This window comes from Abramis brama, assembly GCF_963993115.1.
Source record: "Abramis brama genome assembly, chromosome: 3".
Taxonomy (NCBI): domain Eukaryota; kingdom Metazoa; phylum Chordata; class Actinopteri; order Cypriniformes; family Leuciscidae; genus Abramis; species Abramis brama.
Window position 1 is genome coordinate 56,181,401 of NC_139965.1, and position 22,510 is coordinate 56,203,910.

A 22,510-nucleotide genomic window follows, 5' to 3' on the forward strand; every position below is an offset into this window, starting at 1 on the left:
CATCTCATTTTCAAGCTCATCTATGAGTGGGTTGTGTTCCCAAAAAAAAAGGAAATAATGCCACTTTATTCATGCAGCATTATAGACGACTCATTTATGATTATTCCAATTAGGTAACGAGACATATTTACATATTTTAAATAAGGGCTGAAGGTACTTAAACTTTATTAATAATATCTTAATTACACAATATTTTATCCAATATAGGACTTTTTGAGTTTGAATCACTTGTACATACACTGTAAAAAAATTGGTAAACAAAGATTATTGGAGTAGGTTTTACAAGAAAATGCTATTTCAGGCTTTCTACTTAAAAATTTTTTATTTGCAATTATTTGTGAAATTTACAAGCAATTTCTGAGTGAAAATTGTTTTCAAGTAAATCCTCAATTTTTTCAGTGCAGCCTACATTATTTATTCAGACATACAGTGGCTGCATCTGAATATGCATATTTCCCTACTGAAAACAGTAGGTGAAAACAGTGGCCTATATGAAAAGAGTATTATGTCCAAATTCTCAGTAATCATAAACAAAACAGTAGACGAAAAGTACCAGTATGAATAACTACTTCCGGTGAGATTCTAAAGTGCACATCCAATGAGGCCACGGGAATGGATTTGTTAATGGCAGTCAAACGCAATATGATGCAATATGATGAAGAAAGTCCGGATTACAATCGCACTATATAACATATAACGGTCGTGAGGTTAGTTTATTTAAAAGAAGTACCTACTCAGAGTATTCGATTTCAGACGCAGCCTGTCAGTCTGCATAGTGAGGATTTTTCAGCAAGTTACATTGTTACGCCAATAGATGGTGACAAATAGCTATGAGTAAGTCTTTGAATCATTCACTCCAATCAGACTTGTTAAATAACATTAGTTGCATCCGGAAAAACTGACAAACGCTGCCTTCGGAGGACGCATTCCAAGGTGGGAAGGCATCAAAGCATGTCCGAATGTAATGTTAGTTTCACTTCAGTTCTCTTGAGATACATTCATTTGATCGATTTTTAAAGCCAGCATAGATGTATCCTTTGCTGCCTTTGATATCCCACAATCCTGTGCTTTCCATTCTGTGACAGTTGAGCTAAAAAATAAAGATGGCGTCTGAAAGTTGCGGTTGGTGGTCAGTTTGTGTGTAAATGTATGTTTTTGACCTAAACCAACATTTTCCACTTTTGATGTAATTTGCAACATGTAATTACTATTGTAGTAATTAAACATTCTCTTAGTTATCACCAAAACTCTCTCTATTTTGCTGTAGATCATTAAACTGTTACGCTGCCTCATAAATCTGTCCAAAATCAGTTTTGTGACAAACCGTTGTGCGCAAACGCTGCCTGCAAAGTCATTGCCTGATAGGGCAACGAGGCAACACATCAGATGCCTAAGGGTACGTTTACACGACAACGATATGCTTAAAACGGAGACGTTTTTCCTTTGAGTTTTTCGCGTACAGACGACACCATTGTCAAAACGATCCCCATTCACACGGATCCGTGAAAACGACTAAAAACGTTGTATTCTACTGCCAGGCCATTAGATGGCGACTATAGATTGAACATGTAATACGCATGTGCATGACAACATAGTTTTCAGAGATTTGCGTTTTTGTTGTTTACACAATTTCAAAAACTTGCAAACCCGTTTTCAAAAGTTTGCGTTTTCAGCCACCCAAAATGCCATTGTCGTGTAAATGAACGGCCAAAACGCATAAAAAGTTTTAAGGGCCGTTTACACGACACCGTTTTCAACTAAAAACGTAAAACTGTTAATGCTTTTTGGCTGTTCGTTTACACGACAATGGCGTTTTGGGTGCCTGAAAACGCAAACTTTTGAAAACGGGTTTCAAAGTGCACGTTTTTGAAAACGGTCTCCGTGTAAACATCAAAAACGCGAATCTCTGAAAACGCATCATGCACATGCGTATTACATGTTCAATCTATAGTGTTTCATCGCCATCTAATGGCCTGGCAGCAGAATACAGCGTTTTTAGTCGTTTTCGCAGAGCCGTTTTTGTAAGCGAAAAACTCAAAGGAAAAACCTCAGTTTTAAGCATATCGTTTTCTTGTAAACGTACCCTTAAGTTTTTAGTTGAAAATGGTGTAGTGTAAACAGCCCCTTAGTTCATTCAGGAACAAAACACCACTATCGAGCGTTGCTGGAAGATCTGCGTCTTTGTTTGAAACTGTCAGTTAACAAAGCAGAACTGAATGTTTTAGGCATTAGGCTTTCCCATTGAAAGTCTGAGTGGAGACTCACTATTTATTGCTGTTCTCTTTGTTGACAAATACATGACATGATCCTTCACTCTTCAGTCACCCTAAATCTCAGAGCAGAGCGGAGGACATCTGGTCTAAGCCCCTTTGTAAAATGAACAGGCTTCAAGACCCAAAGCATCTTGGGATCCCAGAGCTCATCTGTGAGGTGAGGTTTTACTCTTAAGCCACTGGCTCCTCTTCGCACAGACACCAAGGCCATTATAATTCACTCCATCATCACAAAGACCTTCAGTGGAAATCTCTTGTAAAGATGACTGCTGGCACTGCCATTCAGGAAGAGGATTTTAAAATGTCAGCCAATATCAGAGATTTGCCTCATTAAAGAGGGTGAGGGGAGCCTCTCCCAGAGACCATCATGCGAGGGAAGAGAAAAATAGTGTATGGTGGTCTGTCTATTATTTCATTGCTAAAAACACTAAAATACTATAAACTCGGTTTATTTTCAGGGGAAATAGGTAAAAAAAAATGTAACTAACAGATATCTCCAATCTTACTCAGTTGATTAGTGTTTTCTTTTTTTTTCTTTTTTTTTTAATTGCTAGGACAGTGGTTCTCAACTGGTATGGCCATGGGACCCACGTTTTCCCATGGTCATCAAGCCGCGACCCACACACACACACACTATATTGCCAATACCGTGGTACCGTGATAGGTTGCCACCTGTGCAATAAGTCCATTCGTGAAATTTCCTCACTACTAAATATTCCACGGTCAACTATTAGTGGTATTATAACAAATAGGAAGCAATTGGTAACAACAGGAACTCAGCCACGAAGTGGTAGGCCACGTAAAATCACAGAGCAGGGTCAGCCCATGCTGAGGCTCACAGTGAGCAGAAGTCACCAACTTTCTCCAGAGTCAATAGCTATAGACCTCCAAACATCGTGTGACCTTCAGATTAGCTCAAGAACAGTGCGTAGAGAGCTTCATGGCATGGGTTTTCATGGCCGAGCAGCTGCATCCAAGCCTTACATCACCAAGTGCAATGCAAAGCGTGGGATGCAGTGTAAAGCACGCCGCCACTGGACTCAAGATCAGTGGAGACGTGTTCTCTGGAGTGACGAATCACGCTTCTCTGTCTGGCAATCCGATGGACGAGTCTGGGTTTGGCGGTTGACAGGAGAACGGTACTTGCCTGACTGCATTTTGCCAAGTGTAAAGTTTGGTGGAGGGGGGATTATGGTGTGGGGTTGTTTTTCAGGGGTTGGGCTATTAATGCGTCAGCATACCAAGACATTTTGGACAATTTCATGCTCCCAACGTTGTGGGAACAGTTTGGGGATGATCCTGTTCCAACATGACTGCGCACCAGTGCACAAAGCAAGGTCCATAAAGACATGGATGAGCCTGACCTCACAAATGCACTTCTAGAAGAATGGTAAAAAATTCCCATAAACACACTCCTAAACCTATGGAAAGCCTTCCCAGAAGAGTTGAAGCTGTTAGCTGCAAAGGGTGGGCCAACTCCATATGAAACCCTACGGATTAAGAATGGTATGTCATTAAAGTTCATGTGCATGTAAAGGCAGACGTACCAACACCTTCGGCAATATAGTGTATATGCTCGTAGTTTCTTTTGCCTGAAGTGATACAGCGTGCGCCGTCGCATTTGCGCGTGCAATTGAAGAGTGCACTACAAGGACAGTATAACGTCTGACTGACAGGAAAGTTCTTTTTTCTGAGGTGAGACTTTTTATTTCGTAACAAGTTATGAAAATAACGATAGAATAATGAGACTGACATATATCCTTACAACATCTCATTCTCATCTGACCGCAGATACTGAATCAGTACAAGGTGTTTTTCCAAAGCACTAAGTGACAAGTGTCAACAACACATGCTCGTCTTTCAAAATAAAAGTCTCGCATTAGAAAAACATTTAGAATTGCGTTTTTTGTTGTTGATGTTGTTTCTTTGACTGCACACTTGGTCTTGCGACCCACTAGAAACACTGTGCTAGGACACATTTCTTCACTACTTGGGTCACTTTTTCAAAACTTTTCAAACACTGGTTCTCATGACCAACTTTCAGCTTGGCACAGCAGTTCATTTTACGTTCAAAATCCACTAAAACGACCAAAACACTACAGCCCAGTTTAAGCCAGGATTAGGCCTTAGTTCAATTAGGGCATTTAAGTAGCTTTTATAAACGTGTAAAAAAACATTACTGATGTGCATTTTGAGACAAAACAATGGCACTGACATGTTTTAAGATACATCAGTGCAAGATGCTTTCAGTTAAAACAGCTCAAACATGCATTTTAGTCTGGGACTGGCTTAAGCCTTGTCTGTGAAACCAGGGTAACGTGTCTCATATCAAGTCATTCTACCATAACATTAGCAAAGGCTTCCACCCAACAACACACTTTGCCACTCGTTAAACAATGACCTAAAACTCAAACAATAGGTAGTATTAAACTATGATTTCTTTTGTAAAATTTATTTACAAAACAAGAAAAAACAAAGGTTTTGTCAGTAGTGTCTAGCCTTAAAACAAACATTATAATCGGTTAACATCATGTAATATGTAACCTATTGTGCCCCTCTTGTGTTGTTCATGATAACGCCTTGCAAAATGCATAAAAAGCCAAACACTCTGAATCGAAGGACATTTTCTCACACAGGGTCATCAATCATAATTATAATCAGAGTGTATTACCTCACCTCTGCCTGATGGATGTCTGATTAAATGTCCCCTGGCTGTGGTGAATAATTGAATTCTGGGAAGTCTGTCTGGTGAGATCACGCTAATAGTGATACAGAGTTGATCTTTCGGCTTCTCTTTGAGCTCACCGGGTATTTTACTGCACTCTGGAATATCAGCTGTAATTGGAAAGAAAAAAAAAACACACCAATTAACAGGAAAATAACTTATGACACCTAAAATGAATTTTTGATCAAAGGATAGCAGCAAATCTTATGAAAGCATGTTTATAGAGGTTACAGAGAGCTCAGTGCTTCAGTTATGAGCACAGTTCAGTCCACTGCTGTTCTCAGATCAGCCCTGCAGGTGTCAGTGTTTTCACTGACCAAAGTTAATGTAGCCTGAAGACAGCTTGACCGCTCTGGGAGAGTTATGAGCTGTTCCTACTCATTTTATTCTGCAGCAAAGATCATCTGCAGGAAATAAAAGAGAATCTGAACAACAAGCATTGTTTATCACTTACCTTACGGCCTAAATTGAAATGTTCATCAGTGCCTAACCATAACTTTAACAATATAAACTGAACATATGAATGAATTACTATAATTAATAACGAACTATACAACTGTATATCCAATCTTACCAAACACATTCAGTGCATTCACGTTAAAGTGGGTATGAAACGAATTTGCGATAGTCTTTCTCAGGGGCGTCGGACTGGGGGTAAAACCAGTACTGATTACCAGGGCCCCAAGGGGAGAGAGGGCCCTTGAAAAGTCTGGAATATATTTTATTTTACCTGGATATTTTAATTTCCTAATTAAATTTCATAATGAATGTCAGATGAAATGTAAAGTTGGTGTATTCGCTGAATAACTTGGTTGATTGACTGACTGGTCCCACCCCTTGCTAATGCGCCAAATGGTTTAGTCCATCTGCACGCATTTTGTTTGTTAGTTGAGCATCTGGTTGAGCGCAAACTTCTGCTGTAGAAATGTCTTTCTCAAAGAAAGTCAGATCAGACCACCAAAAAAGAAAGGAAAGACAGGAGAAGGAAAGAAAACAAAATGAGGGGAAACAATTGGTAACTGACTTCTTTTCAAAGAAAGGTGAGCACAAACTAACACGAAATCTATAATGCTAAACTGCTTGAATATCTCCGCGATCGTTAATGCTAAAAATGAACTGAGACAACCCATTGAGAGAGCAGAACATACACTTTCAGATGATAATTTGGTTATACATGTAATCTGAGATAAAAGCTAAATAAACTGTACACTAACAATGCTGTTTGCATACAACACACCATTATAATATCCTACAGAAATCTGTTTAATTTTAAATTAATAGGCTATAATATCTAAAATTATCAATAATTAACAATTTTATAGCCTACATTGGGAGTTATATATACAAATTGAGGAACATGGGGGCCCATCAGGACTGCCTATGCATAGGGCCCGGGATCTTGTGCTACCCTTCTTATTGTGAGGTATAAAGTATTCCAAGTGAAATGGCTTCTCGAAAGAGAAAAAATGTAGGGTGGGACTTGATAGGTTGATTGGATGGTTGTGGTTTGCTATTGGTGGATCTCATGTGAGTGACAGGTTGCCCCGCCCTCATCATTAGAGAAGAGAAGAGAAGAGAAGAGAAGAGAAGAGAAGAGAAGAGACTGCAAAAAATGGCGCATGAATAATAATAAAAAAAAATTATGTGCATGGATAAATCATTTATAAATAAATAAAATTATTATATATAATAATTATAAATTAATACTGCAATGTGATTTCATTAGTGAATATTGAACATACGAATAACTCAAATTAATTAACGCATTAATAACAATTACTACTAGAAGTATATCCAACCTTACTCGGATACATATACAGTACACTCACATTAAGCGATTTGCACTAAATAAAAAAATAAAGAGTCACCTCTGCTTGATTGTTATATGATCACTCAGCGATACAATATTTTGAGTAAGGAAGCGTATGTGTCCAGCAAAGCGTTTTTAGCCAGCTGAAAATGCCTAGCTTGAGAGCATTGGTTGCTATGATGCAAAATATCCGCAGAAGTGTTACTAATGTGCTCCCATCGAAAACTATAGGCTATATATTTTTTAATTATGCTGGTATCTGAAAAAAAAAGAAGCTTTTTTAAAAGCTTTTTATCCTGCTGAAAATGCCATAAAAATGCATTTCTGCGGGAGCTTCAACACTTGAATGTGGGTAAGTTTCATTAAAAAAATAACAAAAAACGATTTTTGTTAAAAATGTTTTTTTTTAAAGACATTTCATTTGGTAACATTAGGCAGTTTTGATTTATGCTTTATTGTTTGATGATTGCGTTAGCTCACATGTGCGTAAGCAACGCTTCTATCGCTTGCTTCTGTTTCTTAGTGGAATGATCCTGGAAGCCTCTGTAGCGTATTTATAAGTAGCCTATAAGAAAATCTAGTTCTAACTTCCTACAATATTTTTCTATACATTGACTCGTTGGGTCCTCTAACCTGCAAAAAACCTGAAATTAGAATGATCATTAATAGTAAAGCTATCAGTGTAGTAGGCTAATAACCAGTGCTCGAAGTGGAAGAGGGTTGACATCGCGTTTCGGGAACGGGAATAATCCATAGTAAATATGATATAGTTGGGGGTCAGAATTCGGAACAACACCGGTGCATACAGGCCCACTTCGAGCACTGGTAATAACTCAGTTTCCCAACATTGCTCATTTTGGATTATGGGGTTATTATGGCCCTGTAAAGCCGCGTCTGCAGAGTTTAACTCAACACACCTGCCTGTAATTGAAGTAATCCTGGCGACCTTCAACAGAAATCTCTTGTGTGTTTAATTAGAATAGAAGCTCAAGTCTGCAGAAATGTGGAAGGATTGACACCACTGTCTTATGGTTTCTATGAAGATGAATAACTGATGATATGGATCATGTGTTTTAAATCAGGGAGCCATCCAAAATGTGCCATGCTGGGCTACTTCAGGCTTAACTGATACTGTACTGACTGGATTGTTCATTAGAGTTGCCGGTTGTCATATTTTCAGAGGAAACTTTTCAATCCCTAGTAATTTAAATTTTCAGTATTAACAAATGAAAGCGTTCGCATAGGCTACTTTGTGAGCAATAAATTAGCAATTCTTTTTCATGACTAATTGTTGCTAAATGATGACTGTTTAGATTTATTGTTTATAAATTCATATATCATAAAAAAGCAACATTTTGAAGAAAAAGCTGGGGGGGGGGTTTCTTTCAAAGACTACAACGTGCATAAGAAATGCTTTTCTCTCTTGTTTCTGCTTTTTCTTTGCATGTGTTTTGGTTTTAATACGGATTGTTGCGTATTAGCGCCCCCTACCGTATAACAGTGAAAACACAGAAGAAAATTCAGTCAATGGCGGGAAAGAGTTTTTAAAAAAGTCCATAGATATCGCCATCAGTACACTTTAGCGAAAGCGATGAGACCAGTTTTCCTGTTTTTTCATGCAATGTTTGACAAAGTTTTGTGCAAATGTATTAAAATGCAGTGATCCAATTACCACATTACAAAGTGCCGCTGTGTTCACTTCTTTAATCTTGAAGATAAAACCATAAAATTGAATCACAGAATGAATTTTACATTTTCAAAAATATGGTTATTCCTATTTTCCAGCGAAAACATAATTTGCCAGAGTCTAGACATGTTTTGACTTCTGCATATCTAAATCATACAAAAAGAAAAAAAAGAAAGGAACACAATATACAGATATGCTGTACACCAATGAAGTTCAACAAACTATTTCAAAGCTTCCGGAAATACAAACAGAACAGCAGAGGCCTGAAAATCAGAGAGCAAGCGAAATGACCCTCAGTGGAAAGCAGTTGATCATGTGTTTTTTGTGTTTTTTTGTGGATTCTCAGCAGAGGCCTGTTATCTCTGTCAGTACACAGTAGATCTGTTCAATGACTTGCAGCCCAATTGCATCAAAGACGACACAGGGTTTGACCGCCGCCTGGTCAGTGTTGATTCCAGCAGTATGATGAAATATTCCAGCAATGTTTTTTGTCAGAATAACAAAGGCATGCTTCATCCACAGGGGATTAACCTATCAAAGTACAGGAAGTTAATATTCATGGACGCTCTGTGTTCTCTGAAAGAATGATACAACTGCTGCATTTCACAAGCCGAAATATGAGAGGATGCGAATTACAATTCCAGGGTAAAGTGAATATTACAGAAGCACATGAATAAATTTGGCGGCTCTGTTTTCTACAAACACTTCAAACATAAAAAAAAACGTGTTGTTGGGCTAAGTATACTTATAATGTCAAATAAAGATTGTTTCCTTTAGTTCAAGTGCCTTCAAAACTAAGAATGACGAAGGTGTCTGTTTTTAAATTTAAGAATTGAATCAATGTAAGATCAGGTGCTGTGCAACAGTGCATCCACCTTTTTTTTTGGTGTGTGTGTGTCTCAGTCCAGACAGTCCAAAAGAAAAAAAAAAAAAACACTTTGTCTAAGAGGAAGAGATGATGACTGGAAATTTTCTCCTTATACAATTGCTCCTACTGCTGGCCAAACCTGGAAGCTGCATGCGACAAACACTATGATGATCATATTAAAAAAAAATTACACTGAAAACAGCAACTGAACATAATAACATCATATTTGCAATATTATGCGGGTGAAATTATTGATACTATAAGCCAAATCGGGCCGGTGTCCGTTTTGGCGTCATAGGCGCTTCTTCTTTTCTTCCTGGGGTGCAGATCTTGATCGACCTGATTGAAAATGATGAAAAGACATTTGTATTACAAGATGTTGATTTAAATAGAAAGGTTGTGCATGTGACTGTAAATGTGCCATGCATCAGAAGTTGTGCGATTTGCTCTAAGGTTAAATGAGAAGAATAGACAGCGAGGAAAGGCCAGTTTGTGTCTGTGGGGACCTGATGGTCTGATGTAGCTGACAGGGCGATGTATCATCTTTAATTACAGCAGTGCACAGCGCTCTCCTCCTCGCACACATCCATCAGGCCGTGACCCTCCAGCTCCACACACTCACACCTCCATCAGTTCACTTTCTGATGCTCCCCGCTCAACATTGAGCCATTTTAGACCTTTATTTAATCAAACATTCCAATTAACTAGATTTTTACATCCTCTGATTCACATTTACACTCTCTGCCACAATTCGCAATTGAATTTAGACATTATTATTAAGACATCATTAATATTGCATGAATTTCTCCTTCAAATCTAAAGGTCCTTGCACACTGAATCCGAAATATTCATACAAGTTTTTTCGTATTCGTCATTGAATTGCTCTGATTTGTCAAAACGCCTGCTACGAAAAACGCAAAAAAAATCGAACCCATCCGAATTTTTCTACCATGGACGAAAATTTCAGAGGCAGTGTGCAAACGTGATTGACACAACATGAGGTCATATCGATTTTTTAACGCGCGGAAATTTCGGTCGACAATTTCAGACTCAGTGTGCAATAGGGATGGGACGAAATATCGTTTGACGAAATATCGCGATACAAAACGTGACGAAACGCATCGAGGTCGAAAAAAATGGATCGCGAAATAAAGATAATGGCACTGCTGCATGATTTGCGTAGTATATGTAATAAAATATGTATATTTTATTGACACTGGAACAGTATGCATTCAAAAAGAATGCTTATTTAATTCAATAATAAATATTACAAAAAGTTGGTTTTAGCTGGATTCGAACCCCAGTCTCGGTGAGCACCTGCAATAGAAAACAGTGTAATATAAATGCGTGATTTTCCCACACGAAGAAACCGGAAATTGTATCATAAGACCTATGCTGAGGAAGACATATCTCTGAACGTCACATTTCACCTTTTCTTTTCGATTTTCTGCGTTTTTCGCATCCACAGCCACAGCCTGTATTTTGAATGGTGTTTGACAATTCAGAGCCACAGTGCAAGCGAACGACAAAATCCAGCTGTTCGGTTCTGTCTGCCCAGCGCTTCCGCCGGCCGTGTGTGTGTGTGTGTGTCCATACCTTAGACATACTGCCAGTCTCTGTTCAGGATCGATTGGTTCACGGAAATTGGTCGTCTTCTTTTTAATATGTGGCTTCAGTATCGCTAGCAAAGCATCAAACTATTCCACTGACATTCTGAGGTAAATTTTTAATTGCTCGGGCCTCGGGATAATTTCGCAACTCCTTGATAAGGAGGTGAAACTCTCCTTCTTCTCGGCGCAATCTCAGGATTGGATGGTCCCAATATTTTCCTCTTTCTTTTTCTCTTTTTAAGAAGAAAGAGGGCAACGAAATCATCCTCACTGCTCGACGAATCCATTTAGTATTTTTTGCGGTTTTTTTTTTTTGCGCAAAGGTTTAATAAATACGCATCGGACTCAGTGTGCAAGGTTTCTGTGCGTGACGAATTTTAAGGCTGACGAACACGAAAAAACGCATACGAAAATTTCGGACTCAGTGTGCAATGGCCTTAAGACTGTCTGTAAGCTATGCCATGCTGTCATTCCGTACACCACATCCAACACATCAAACATGAACCACCACCTTCAACGTCACCATAATAAAGTTGTTGTTAAACAGTAATATTTTTTTTCTTTTTTGATATCGTATCGTGACGTATCGTATCGTGACCCTGGCATATCGAGGTGCATCGTATCGTGAATTTAAGTGTATCGTCCCATCCCTAGTGTGCAAGGACCTTAAGTCTGAGATTTGAGTTTGAATGAATCATATTTGATATACAAATTTCGAAGGCCTCTAAATATGATCAAAACTTTGCTGAAAAAACCTGTTGTACAGAATCTACTACAAGCCTTGTGTCATCTGATTGATAGTTTATACTTTTTTAGCTAGTAAAAGGCCTTTTAGTAGCCTGACTACGTCAGACTTCGTACTTCCGCTCAATTTCAGTTCGCTTCTGTACTCAGTCTGAGATAGCGACCTATCTCACAGTTTTCCTCCAGCCTCAAAACAGCCGGCCAATCAACGAACAGAGGGCGGGCTGAGAGCCGTGACGTAGACGCTGATTGTACCGTGGATGCGTAGATTTACTTCATATAATCTGCAAAAGTCGTTCACAGCCATGTTCACTCCGGTATTTCGCTCGATGGTTTTGTTTTCGCATCATACATGTGTTTACAGTGGAAGTTCGATGCGGCTGAGCATGCGCATAACACACGCCATAACCAAACGTTATGTGATTGGCTTACGGGTAACCAATGATTTTAAGCTTCAGACAAGCGCCCTCCCCACGAGAAAGAAAACGCTTTTCAATTATGCCCTTCCAGACTCTGTCTACGAAGCAAAGCGAAGTAGCAGAGTTTGGTATTACCAGGCTAGCCTTTTAGTATCATTCTGAAAAACGTGGTTTACGTGTCTTTTTGCTGTGAAATCTTTCATTATTTTTATAAAGTAAATGTAAGAACAACTTTTATATTGTTAGTAATATTTCAAGATGAACACTTACTGGACCTAAGCAACTTATGCTTACCTGATTATCCATACATCACTTTTTTGTAAAAATCGTGTTAAAATGTGAGTATCAAATATGATCCATCAGGCTTTTGAGGAACGTTTATATGTTCATCTCTCAATCAGCATTGTATTGCATTGCATTATATATTTTTTGGTTACACTTTATTTTAAGGTGTCATTGTTACAGTGTAATTAGATATTTAAGTATTGAGTAATATTAAGCAACTACATGTACTTACTATAGGGTTAGGGTAGGATTAGGATTGTAATTGCATAGTTTACTGTTATTACTATGGTAAGTACATGTAACATATGTAACAAGGACACTGTAAAATAAAGTGTTACCTATTTTTTATTATATGCTTGTTATGCTGCTTGATACAGCAAACTAGTATTTCTTACCATATTATTGTAATGTATTGTCTTAATTATAAACACACTAGTTTGTAGCGCGAACAGTTTTACTCCGTTACTGCACTTTTTACTCTTCTCGTTATTTCCCTATAGTGGCTAATGAATCAGAAGCCTTGCACATTCACAATAACTGGTAACACTTTACAATAATGTTCATTAGTTAATGAATTAACTAACATGAACTAACCATGAGCAATACATTTGTTACTGTATTTGTTAATCTTTGTTAATGTTAGTTAATTAAAATAAAGCTGTTCATTGTTAGTTCATGTTAGTTCACCGTGCATTAACTAATGTTAACAAGTTTTTAATAAATTATTAGTAAATGTTGAAATTAACATTAACAAAGATTAATAAATGCTGTATAAGTGCAGTTCATTATTAGTTCATGCTAACTAATGTAGTTAACTAATGAACCTTATTGTAAAGTGTTACCAGAAAACTAGCTTATTTCCGCAATGAAAAGTAAGATGGATATGGCACTGATTTTCAAAGCATTTTCTTTAGAAGAAATGTAAAATGTCCTCTAAGTGACCTTTGGGTCCGGGAGGATTCAGGTCAGGTGAGACGAGATGAGCTGTGATCTCATCTTAGATCAGACGGTGTTTTCCTATCAGCTTATTTAAAACCCCATGAAGGCATCAGAACCCAAGAGGGAGGCCGGCACCTTAATTATCCATCTCCCCATCATGCAAATCAAAAGTCTAATCCCCACTTTTAATGTGATTATTGTCAGGACGTCCATCAAGTGGACAGTCAGCCGAAGGCTTTGATACAGAGATAAAAAGTCCTGATTAATTAATGAACTGTTATTTTACAAGACACATTTCCCGCTTTTGTGGAGCTGACAGGTGTGTGTAAAATTAATTTCCCGGATTAGCTTGAAAAATTAGCGTCTGTCTCTCTCTTCCCCGTCCGAGGCGGTACAATTTAAATTGCTACAGTAATGGGGGTCAGGCAGGAGTCAATATTATTTCTTTTTCTCTCCTGTGGAGACGGGAGGTGAGAAAAGCTCATCATGGAGAAGACAAGGAGACGCTAGGTGAGGAAAGTGATGAGGAGGGTGTGAGGGGGATAATAGTCTTTCCAAAAATTGCGACATTAGTATTTCAGCACGGCGGCCGTTTGATGGCTTCCTACTAAATAGGATGATTCAGATTTCATGAGTGTGAGCAGGAAGTGACTCTAAACCCTGAGTGACAGCAGTATTTGTGATTGCTAAAGTACCTGACACTGCCCAGGTTGTTCTTCCTGTCCTGCTCCTCTTTCCGTGCCAGGATCTGTTGTTGTGCAAGGGACATCTCCTCTTCCATGATGGTGATCTCCTCCTTGGCTCTCCTTCGGTTCTCCTGGAAGAGGGACCAGAAGTGAGCGAGACCAAAATAGAGGTGAATATGTACTGTCAGTGTTGAATCTGTGATATTGAGGAAGGACGTTTCTCACCTGTCTGCTCTTGTTTGCATGTTTGATACTGTAGAACATGGGCCCAAGCTCAGCCAGCCACTCGCCGTCCACTGCCGTCACACACTGCATGTACTCCTGAAACACAAACACACATGCGTGTCATCAAATAACTCTTCACCAGGGCTCTGGGATATAATATTCACAATATACTGAATAATATTTGATTATAGTGAATATCATGAAGATTTTAATGTGCCAAAATTATGGCACATTAAATTATGCAAAATGATTAAATTACACAAAATGATGCCAAAATGCTCACAAGCACAGTCTTAAATGAGTTCAATGAAGTCTTAAACGAACGTAAAGAGTTATGAGAAAATGTGTATCAGATCCACATCATGTGTGTCAGGTCTTAAAGTGACAGCAGCCTAATAAACCTGCTGCCGTCCGTTATCAAGGATAATCAAAGAACAAAAGACAGAGAAATTCATTCACCCACTGCTTTTGACTGAATAACGTTTGTGGCTTTAAGAAGGATGAATCTATATTTAATTTATAATTTATGCAGTGAAGACTGTGAAGTGTTTGATAACTTTATTCAATTTCTGTATATCCTACCTGTTAGACCAGTGGTTCTCAATTCCAGTCCTCGGGACCCCTTGCTCTGCACATTTTGTATGTCTCTCTTATCTGACACACTCAGTTCAGTTCATGGAGTCTCTCCTAATGAGCTGATGATCTGGTTCAGGTGTGTTAAATAAGGGAGACATACAAAATGTGCAGAGCAGTGGGTCCCGAGGACTGGAATTGAGAACCACTGTGTTAGACTACCTGGAAATCTTAAAGCACTGTTTTACAAGGTTACATGGGTCAAAACAACAAAAACAATAACTTTTAGCACTTTGACTAGGCTAGTAAAAATCTGAACCAGTCTGACCGGGTCAGTAGAAAAAATTGAGCCCTGATATGTTAAAGCGCACAGGGAAAAGTGACATTTATAATAATGGGTTTACAGTATGTGAAGATTGTTTTTAAGTTCACTTAAATTAAAAGTTCTTATATTATAAGAAATCAATTCTAATAAGTCAAGCTTCTTTATCAAGCCTAATAAATCAATTAAACTGTAATGCTGAATGCCTATAATCAATGGCTAAAAGTGATGGGTAGAGCGGTATGGGTATCTGTGATACTGGCCTTCTTTCATAAAAAGATGCCATTAAACAAATATTTAAAATATAGGCTACTGTCTTTATGTTGTTTCTATGTTAATTTGGAGATTAAACGTGAAATTATTACAGTACAAAAATTATATAAAAAACTTTTGTTAGTTTTTATTAATCACGATTAATTACAGATTATTATTTTTTTATTGATTGACAGCACTAATTACAGTAAAGTAATTGAAAGAGCACAACACAACAAATGTTTCAAACGGTTTCCTCTAATTCAACTAAAAATGCAACTTTTAGTGACTTCTGCAGTCTCAGAATTATTTATTATTTAACACTTTATTTTACAGTGTCCTTGCTACATGCTACATGTATTTACTATAGTAATAACTATGAATTATGCATAATTACATGCAACTAACCCTAAACCAAACCCTCATCCTAACCTTATAGTAAGTAAATGTTGTTATTTAATATTACTCAGTACTTAAAAGTATAATTGCACTGAAAGAAGGACACCTTAAAATAAAGTGTCACCATAAATACAAATAGTTTATAAAAACAACCATGGAAAAACGACAGGAAATAATCTGAGGAAAATAAAGGAAGCTAAATTCAAATTTGCATCACCCATATAAGTGTCTCATACTAACTTATGTCACTTCACACTGAGGGGCTGAGGAGGAGGAAGTACCTTTGTAGTCATGACCAGTTCATGGTAGATGATGTAGTCAGGGGTGTAACCCATCCCGAACAGAGCGCTGGTGGGGTGCAGATGGCAGGGCATCCCAGTTCTCACATTCACATACTCCCCTATTCCCTAAACACACAAATACAAGGCATGAAGACACTTCAGGTGTTACTTGATGAAAGTGAATCATTACAATGCCAAAAATTAGCTGTGAACCTTTAATTTAGCAGCCTGGTGAAAGTACGCAGCACAGATGCACTTCCTGATCACATCCCAGTCAGAGCCGCTGGAGATCAGGTTCATTTTCTGCTGCACCATGATGTCTTTGAGCTGAGATCGAACCTCACGCACCTGCACACACACATTATTTAGTGCAATATCCAATAAAAGAAATAGCATGCTTAATTTTGCACAAAACTTTCAAAGAAAATGTACAGTTAAACCTGTTAGATTGACATACATATTTAAAAAAGCCATTAAATAACATCTGTGAATATTCTTCAGAAGGATCTCAACATTAGAAAAGTTCCTTATTTAAGTCTGATCTTACGATTGGCATTTAGAAATTTTGGTTGATTACAGTATAAATTGTGAATATTTATATTTATACACATTTATAATACATTAATTTAATACACTAAAGATATATATATATAGATGTATAGATGTATATAGATAGATATATACATACATACATAAATAAATGCATGCATACATATACACACACATATATATATATACATACATTAAATTATTACACTAAAGATATATATATTTATGTATTATAAATATAAACCTTTTTAAATGAACCTGCACAGGGACTAAATGTGACTAAATCCGGCACATTTTGCATTAATCATATGTATTATTAATGTGCATTGTCCTTGATTAAATAAATAATGAATGTATGAAAGAAAGAACTTCAGGATGGGACAGAGGCAACTTATATTACAACTCATTTCCCATGCAAAGAGAATATTTACATAGAAGTCTTAAAGGTACAGCAGCAAAGAATATGCACATTAGCTGTAATGGTCAAAGACTTTGACCATTTTTCATGCAAATCCATTTTGACTATTGCAAGTGTACTTCAGGGGAAATTTTAAATAACATGTCATGGAATTCATGAATCTGATTGGTTGAGAGTGACGCCTCAGGTTGACATACCTTACGCATGGCTTTGGTGTGGATGAAGTGATCGTTACACCAGATGCTGGAGTAATTGTTGTTCTTCCACTGCAGGTAAACGTTGAGGTAGGTCAGGTGATCACTCTCAGGCACTGAGAACTTCTCTCTCACCTGGTCACTCTCCTCCTCTCGACCCTAGACGAGTAACGGCAGTTTGAGCACTTCGAAAACTGAACCCGCATGTTCAGCACATTTGCTTGTAACAAGTAGGTTGCAGTAAAGAGCCTAGTAACGTACCTTTGGTCTGTAGAAGATGGACGGCACTGACAACATGGAGACGATGATTAGAATGTCAGCGCTGCAGGCCATGTCACATGACACAATCAGCATTTTGGACAGAGCCGGATCCAGAGGAAACTCCACCATGAGCCGGCCGGTGGGCGTCAGAGCGCCTTGAGAGACAGACGAGAAGAAAGCATCCTCAAATACAGGCAAAAGGGATTAGAAAGCACCTCTTTCCAAAGTGCTGATGGTGGGAAAATGACTCCACTTTGAGATTCTGATCAAACTTTTCAGAAGCTCAGATTTCAAAGATTACATGACAGACTAAGAAGATTAGTGAGAGAGCGCCGTGAAAAGCAGAGAAGATATTTGGGCAGGTAAGCCTTAATCAAAAATAATCTGCTGTTAACACGAGACGAGAGCTAGAGGGAAAAGCGCTCCACATAGTCAAATCCCCCACAAACCCCTGAGAGATACGCAGGAAATGAGATTGAGATCCCTCTCTGGTCACACAGACAGTTTTACTTCAGTTGCTACAGCTGAACTTTGCGTAAGACCTTAATACTTCACTGCAGCACTTCACAAGCTTAAGTCTACTCAACTAGAATGCAAGTTACACTCAAGAGATTTTTCCTAAAATAAAAATAATGTCACTACCATCCGTTATCTTTAAACACTGATATATCCAAACACTCAGCAAAAAAAAAAGAAAGAAAAGTCCCTTCTTCAGGATACTGTGTTAAAGATAATTTTGTAAAATACAAATAAGCTTTTAAGATCTTTCTTGGAAAGGGTTTGAACAATGTTTTTCATGCTTGTTCAAATAACCATTAACAAACCTGTGAGACAGTCCTCAAGACACTAACAGTTTAAATACTCTTTTTCTTACTGTTACAGCAGAATACAAAAGAAAAAAGAAAATAAATGGGGGGAAAAAAAGCTGAAAAGAGCTCTTGCCTAGATATTCTTATACCACATCACATTTAAATACCAAGCGTTACGGTATTCTCTGGAAATTTTACAGCTCTTTCAGTCAAACTGACGGATGAGGATTATTTGTAGCGCAACTTTATGATTTGAAATTATTTGTTTCAGTCTTTTTGAGTGGAACTTCACCAAAACTGGAAGTGCCTCCCATAAACTAAAACGCAGTAAAAGAAATAGTATATAATGTGAAGTGATTTTAAGCTCAGGAAAGTTTGTTTTCTGAGGTGAGAGACTTTTAATTTTGTGACAAGTTACAAAAATAAGATGATTCCTGACATCGTCTCATCTGACAGCAGATACTGAATTAGGTCAGCACGTTTTTCTCAGGCACTCTTTACTTACACTGCGTCTGACAGAAGAGTCAACAGCTTTCATGCACGGCTTTCAAAATACGCAGGTTGAGAAACGCTGCTTTAAATAACGTCCAAAATAAAAGTATTTTTAAAATCTCTTTATCATGTACATTGCAATTAAACAATTTTTTTTTTTTTATTATTAAAAATACAGTTTTGTAGAATAAACATAATGGTTTCCCATTATGGATGTGACCTTTCACGGCATACTGAAGACTTTTTGACTGGAAAAAACTACTACGTTATAAATGTACCCTTAATCCTGACATTATTTGATCATTCCTGATACCATCTTACAGTTCACACAGTTCAACTCTAAAGACCAGATTCACTCTCTACTGTTCCTCATGTCTCACCTGTGTTGTCAAGAGCTCCCAAGATCCACAGCTGGTACATGGAGTTCAGCATGTTGTCTTCAGGTGGGGGATCCATGAAGTGGAAGAGCAGAAGGTCTTGCACTCCCAGTGACTTGAGCAGCAGCACAACATTGGCCAGGTTAGTGCGCTGGATCTCTGGGATAGTGGTGGTGAGCATTTCATTCTTGTAGGCACTCTGAGTGTATAACCTGAAGTGAACAGACACAATGGAAAGAAAGATCCATTAATTTTCTGTAAACATTATAAAATGTCCCACCCCGACACAATGTGATACAGTGGTGAGCGGAAAATCTAGTGTATTCCTTGTTAGGGTGCTAACACACTGCAGAGAGCGCTGCGTAATATCTGGATATGAAAAGAGATGGGTCAGTTAGATTTCCAAAACTATAACTAGACTCACAGTTATCCTTGGTCAATCAAACTTAAACTTGCCAAGGGAACTTTTTTTTTAAGTCGAAGTACTAAATTTCCTAAAACTGAAATAAAAACTAAACTAAAGCTAAATAGAAATATTAAAAAATAATAACAATAAAATTTGACAAAGAAAAATAAAATACAAAAACTTACAATAAATTAAAATTACAGCTGAAATTTCAGCGTATTAAAATATTACTAATACTATAATAGTATATAAATAATACTAAAATAACACTAAAATATGCCTATATCAGACTGGAGTTACTAAAAATTTTCTCAGCATACGTCATTATGCAACAAGAAGCTTGTGCTCGACTCCTGTGAACGCGTTCAGGACTGTTTGCTGAGGCTGTGGATTACAGGTAATATACAGTTGTAAATAATGTTCAGTTTCTTGCACAGACTGATCGTTTCGCTTCATAAGACCTCAATGTATCATCAGGAGCCACGGGTATTGATTTTGTCTTGCCTGTATGTATTTTTTGACTCTTAAAGTGATGGTAGCCATTGACTTGCATTATACGAATCACCAAGGACCACGGTTTCAGCTAAAAATCTTCTTTACGGTCTGTTAAAGACGCAATTGCCTACTCTTCTGCTACACACTCAAAAGTATATATTTTTCACCACAAAAACAGTTCATGCTATTAGGGCGTAGAGTAAGTAGGCGAAGTAAGCGTCATTTGAGCTAGTCATTACCAGTTCCAACCGCAGCAAGTGACACTGCAAGACAATTTTAGTGCTGTTGCGTTGATCTAGGTAGCCCCGCCCACAATGAAATCTCATTGGTCCAAAAACCCACAAACCCCTGAGATATTTACATATTAAATATGTTTTGACTGGCAATGATTTGCTTCACTGCACCAGTTTGATTAATTAAATGGCATGCAAAAGTCATGGAATAAAATAAAGAGAATCGGGCGAGATAGATCATTCAATAGAACATTCAATGCAAAAGGTCCAAATAAAGACGTATACATGACATATGCATGCAGCACATTAATGAAAAAGTTTTCTACCTCCAACCTTTAGAAGAGCTAGAGGGAAGCTCTTAACAATGAGTCATTTCCAAGCTACCTCTGAGGATCTTAAAATATCACAGCTGCTCAATAGAGACAGATCTGAGAAAACTATTCAACAAAATCGGTAATCCCTCAGAAGATGGCGTGAAGAAGGAACTCTGGGAAGCTCTGTAGTACAGCGTTTGCATTTATGTATATCTGTCCTTCTGGCTCTTGTGCCGCAATCACAGCCAGAGCTTTTGAGTTATGCATTCATCACACACACACACAGACACACACACACACACACACACACAGCTCTTGGCCACATTACAAAGCGTCTGGCTGAACAGAATTGATTCTTGATGCACAGATGTTTGGTAAAGGATGCATGCAACTAATCCGACATGAGCCACACACTTTCACAAGCAACCAGAAACACTCACAGGGAGGCACAACAATCCCTTGTGTGACAGTGAAACAGCGAGACAGTGTGTCATCGCATCTTTGGGGCTGTGCAGATTTGAAAAAGGTCACAGTCAAAAAGCCCACAGGAGCCTTTGTATCAAATCCTCAGAGGTGTAAACAAAAAATAAACTACGTTAAATCCTCTTAAGATTACCATCCCGTCCCCCTCCTGCAGTCGCCCAGCCTCACTGATAGAGGTTTCAGAAAAGAGTGAGAGCAAAAAATAAAGAATAAAGCTCATGAACACACTGTTCATCTGCCTGTATTAGCAAAGAGAGTGTGTATTCACCACAGAGACACCTGAATGATTCACTTCCTTTGGATGATTCATTTCAATATACCGGAACAAAAAACTGATTAATCACTCAAGTCTGACTCACTTTAAAATCAGCATGAAATAAATATTTATACGTGAATGTTTGTTGTTTTGAGCTTGTAATTTTTCATCAAATTATGCTAATATTGTCGATCTTCTGGTGAAATGACAGACTTTCTCTCTGGTGAATTTCACAGGACTTCTCCAATCAGTTGATGTGCTTAAACTCCGCCCCTTACAAGCTCACGTTCATCTGCCTCCACTTTTAAATGCCCACATCTAAAAATGTGGGCTTGGTTTCTCAAAAACCAAGCCCCGCCCTACAGTGTTTCTTTTTCGATAATCTGTTACACTCAGATGTACAACACAATATGGAAGAAAAGATCTGTCGCTACTTCCATTTCAGCACGACTTCAACTTCCAGCCTGCTTTGAAGCATCTCTGTCTTTTGAAATAACAAAAAGGCACTGCACAGCATTTTATATTTTATTTTTGTAGTAAAATACACTATCGGTCAAAACTTTGGAATAATAATTTAAAAAAAGTATATTCTTAATTAGGGCTGGGCGATATATCGCATGAAATTGTTTACTGACAAGCTGAGCCATATCGCGTTAATTATCAAGGACGTATCGCCTGCGATAATTAATGCGATATGGCTCAGCTTGTCAGTTAACTACGGCTCTGTGTAGTAAATGCCGCTCCATCTGAAAGCAGGTGATGGCGATTTACTACTAATCAAGGAACCGGCTTTACTGACGAGATGCGCATAACAATGTCATGCGATATATCGCCCAGCCCTATTGTGCAAAAAAATATAAACTTTGAGAAAATCGCCTTTAAATTTGTCCATTTATTTTCGCGATTGTGCTGCATTCACTCACAAAAATAAATGTTTTATATATTTACGGTAGTGAAATGATCTTTACTTAATATCCTAATGATTTTTTGAAAAATCGATCATTTTAACCCGTACAATGTATTGTTGGCTATTGCCACAAATATACCCGTGCGACATGTGACTGGTTTTGTGATCCAGGGTCACATATGCTGTTTTTGGATGGTCTTTTTTTATGTTGGGCATTG

General features: G+C 37.9%; 1 protein-coding gene across 1 annotated transcript in view; it reads right to left on the minus strand.

Annotated features, from left to right (window-relative positions):
• Nucleotides 1-8,495: 8,495 nt before the first annotated feature.
• dhx38 (DEAH (Asp-Glu-Ala-His) box polypeptide 38) overlaps nt 8,496-22,510 on the minus strand; it is a 29,479-nt gene continuing 15,464 nt past the window's right edge. Inside the window, exons 20-27 of the mRNA XM_084108107.1 lie at nt 19,202-19,410; nt 17,521-17,675; nt 17,263-17,418; nt 16,312-16,446; nt 16,099-16,224; nt 14,272-14,367; nt 14,056-14,177; nt 8,496-9,702 (exon numbers count right to left, since the gene is read on the minus strand). Of these exons, the coding sequence (XP_083964233.1) occupies nt 9,621-9,702; nt 14,056-14,177; nt 14,272-14,367; nt 16,099-16,224; nt 16,312-16,446; nt 17,263-17,418; nt 17,521-17,675; nt 19,202-19,410 (1,081 nt within the window). The 3' untranslated portion in view covers nt 8,496-9,620. The remainder of the gene's footprint in view (nt 9,703-14,055; nt 14,178-14,271; nt 14,368-16,098; nt 16,225-16,311; nt 16,447-17,262; nt 17,419-17,520; nt 17,676-19,201; nt 19,411-22,510) is intronic.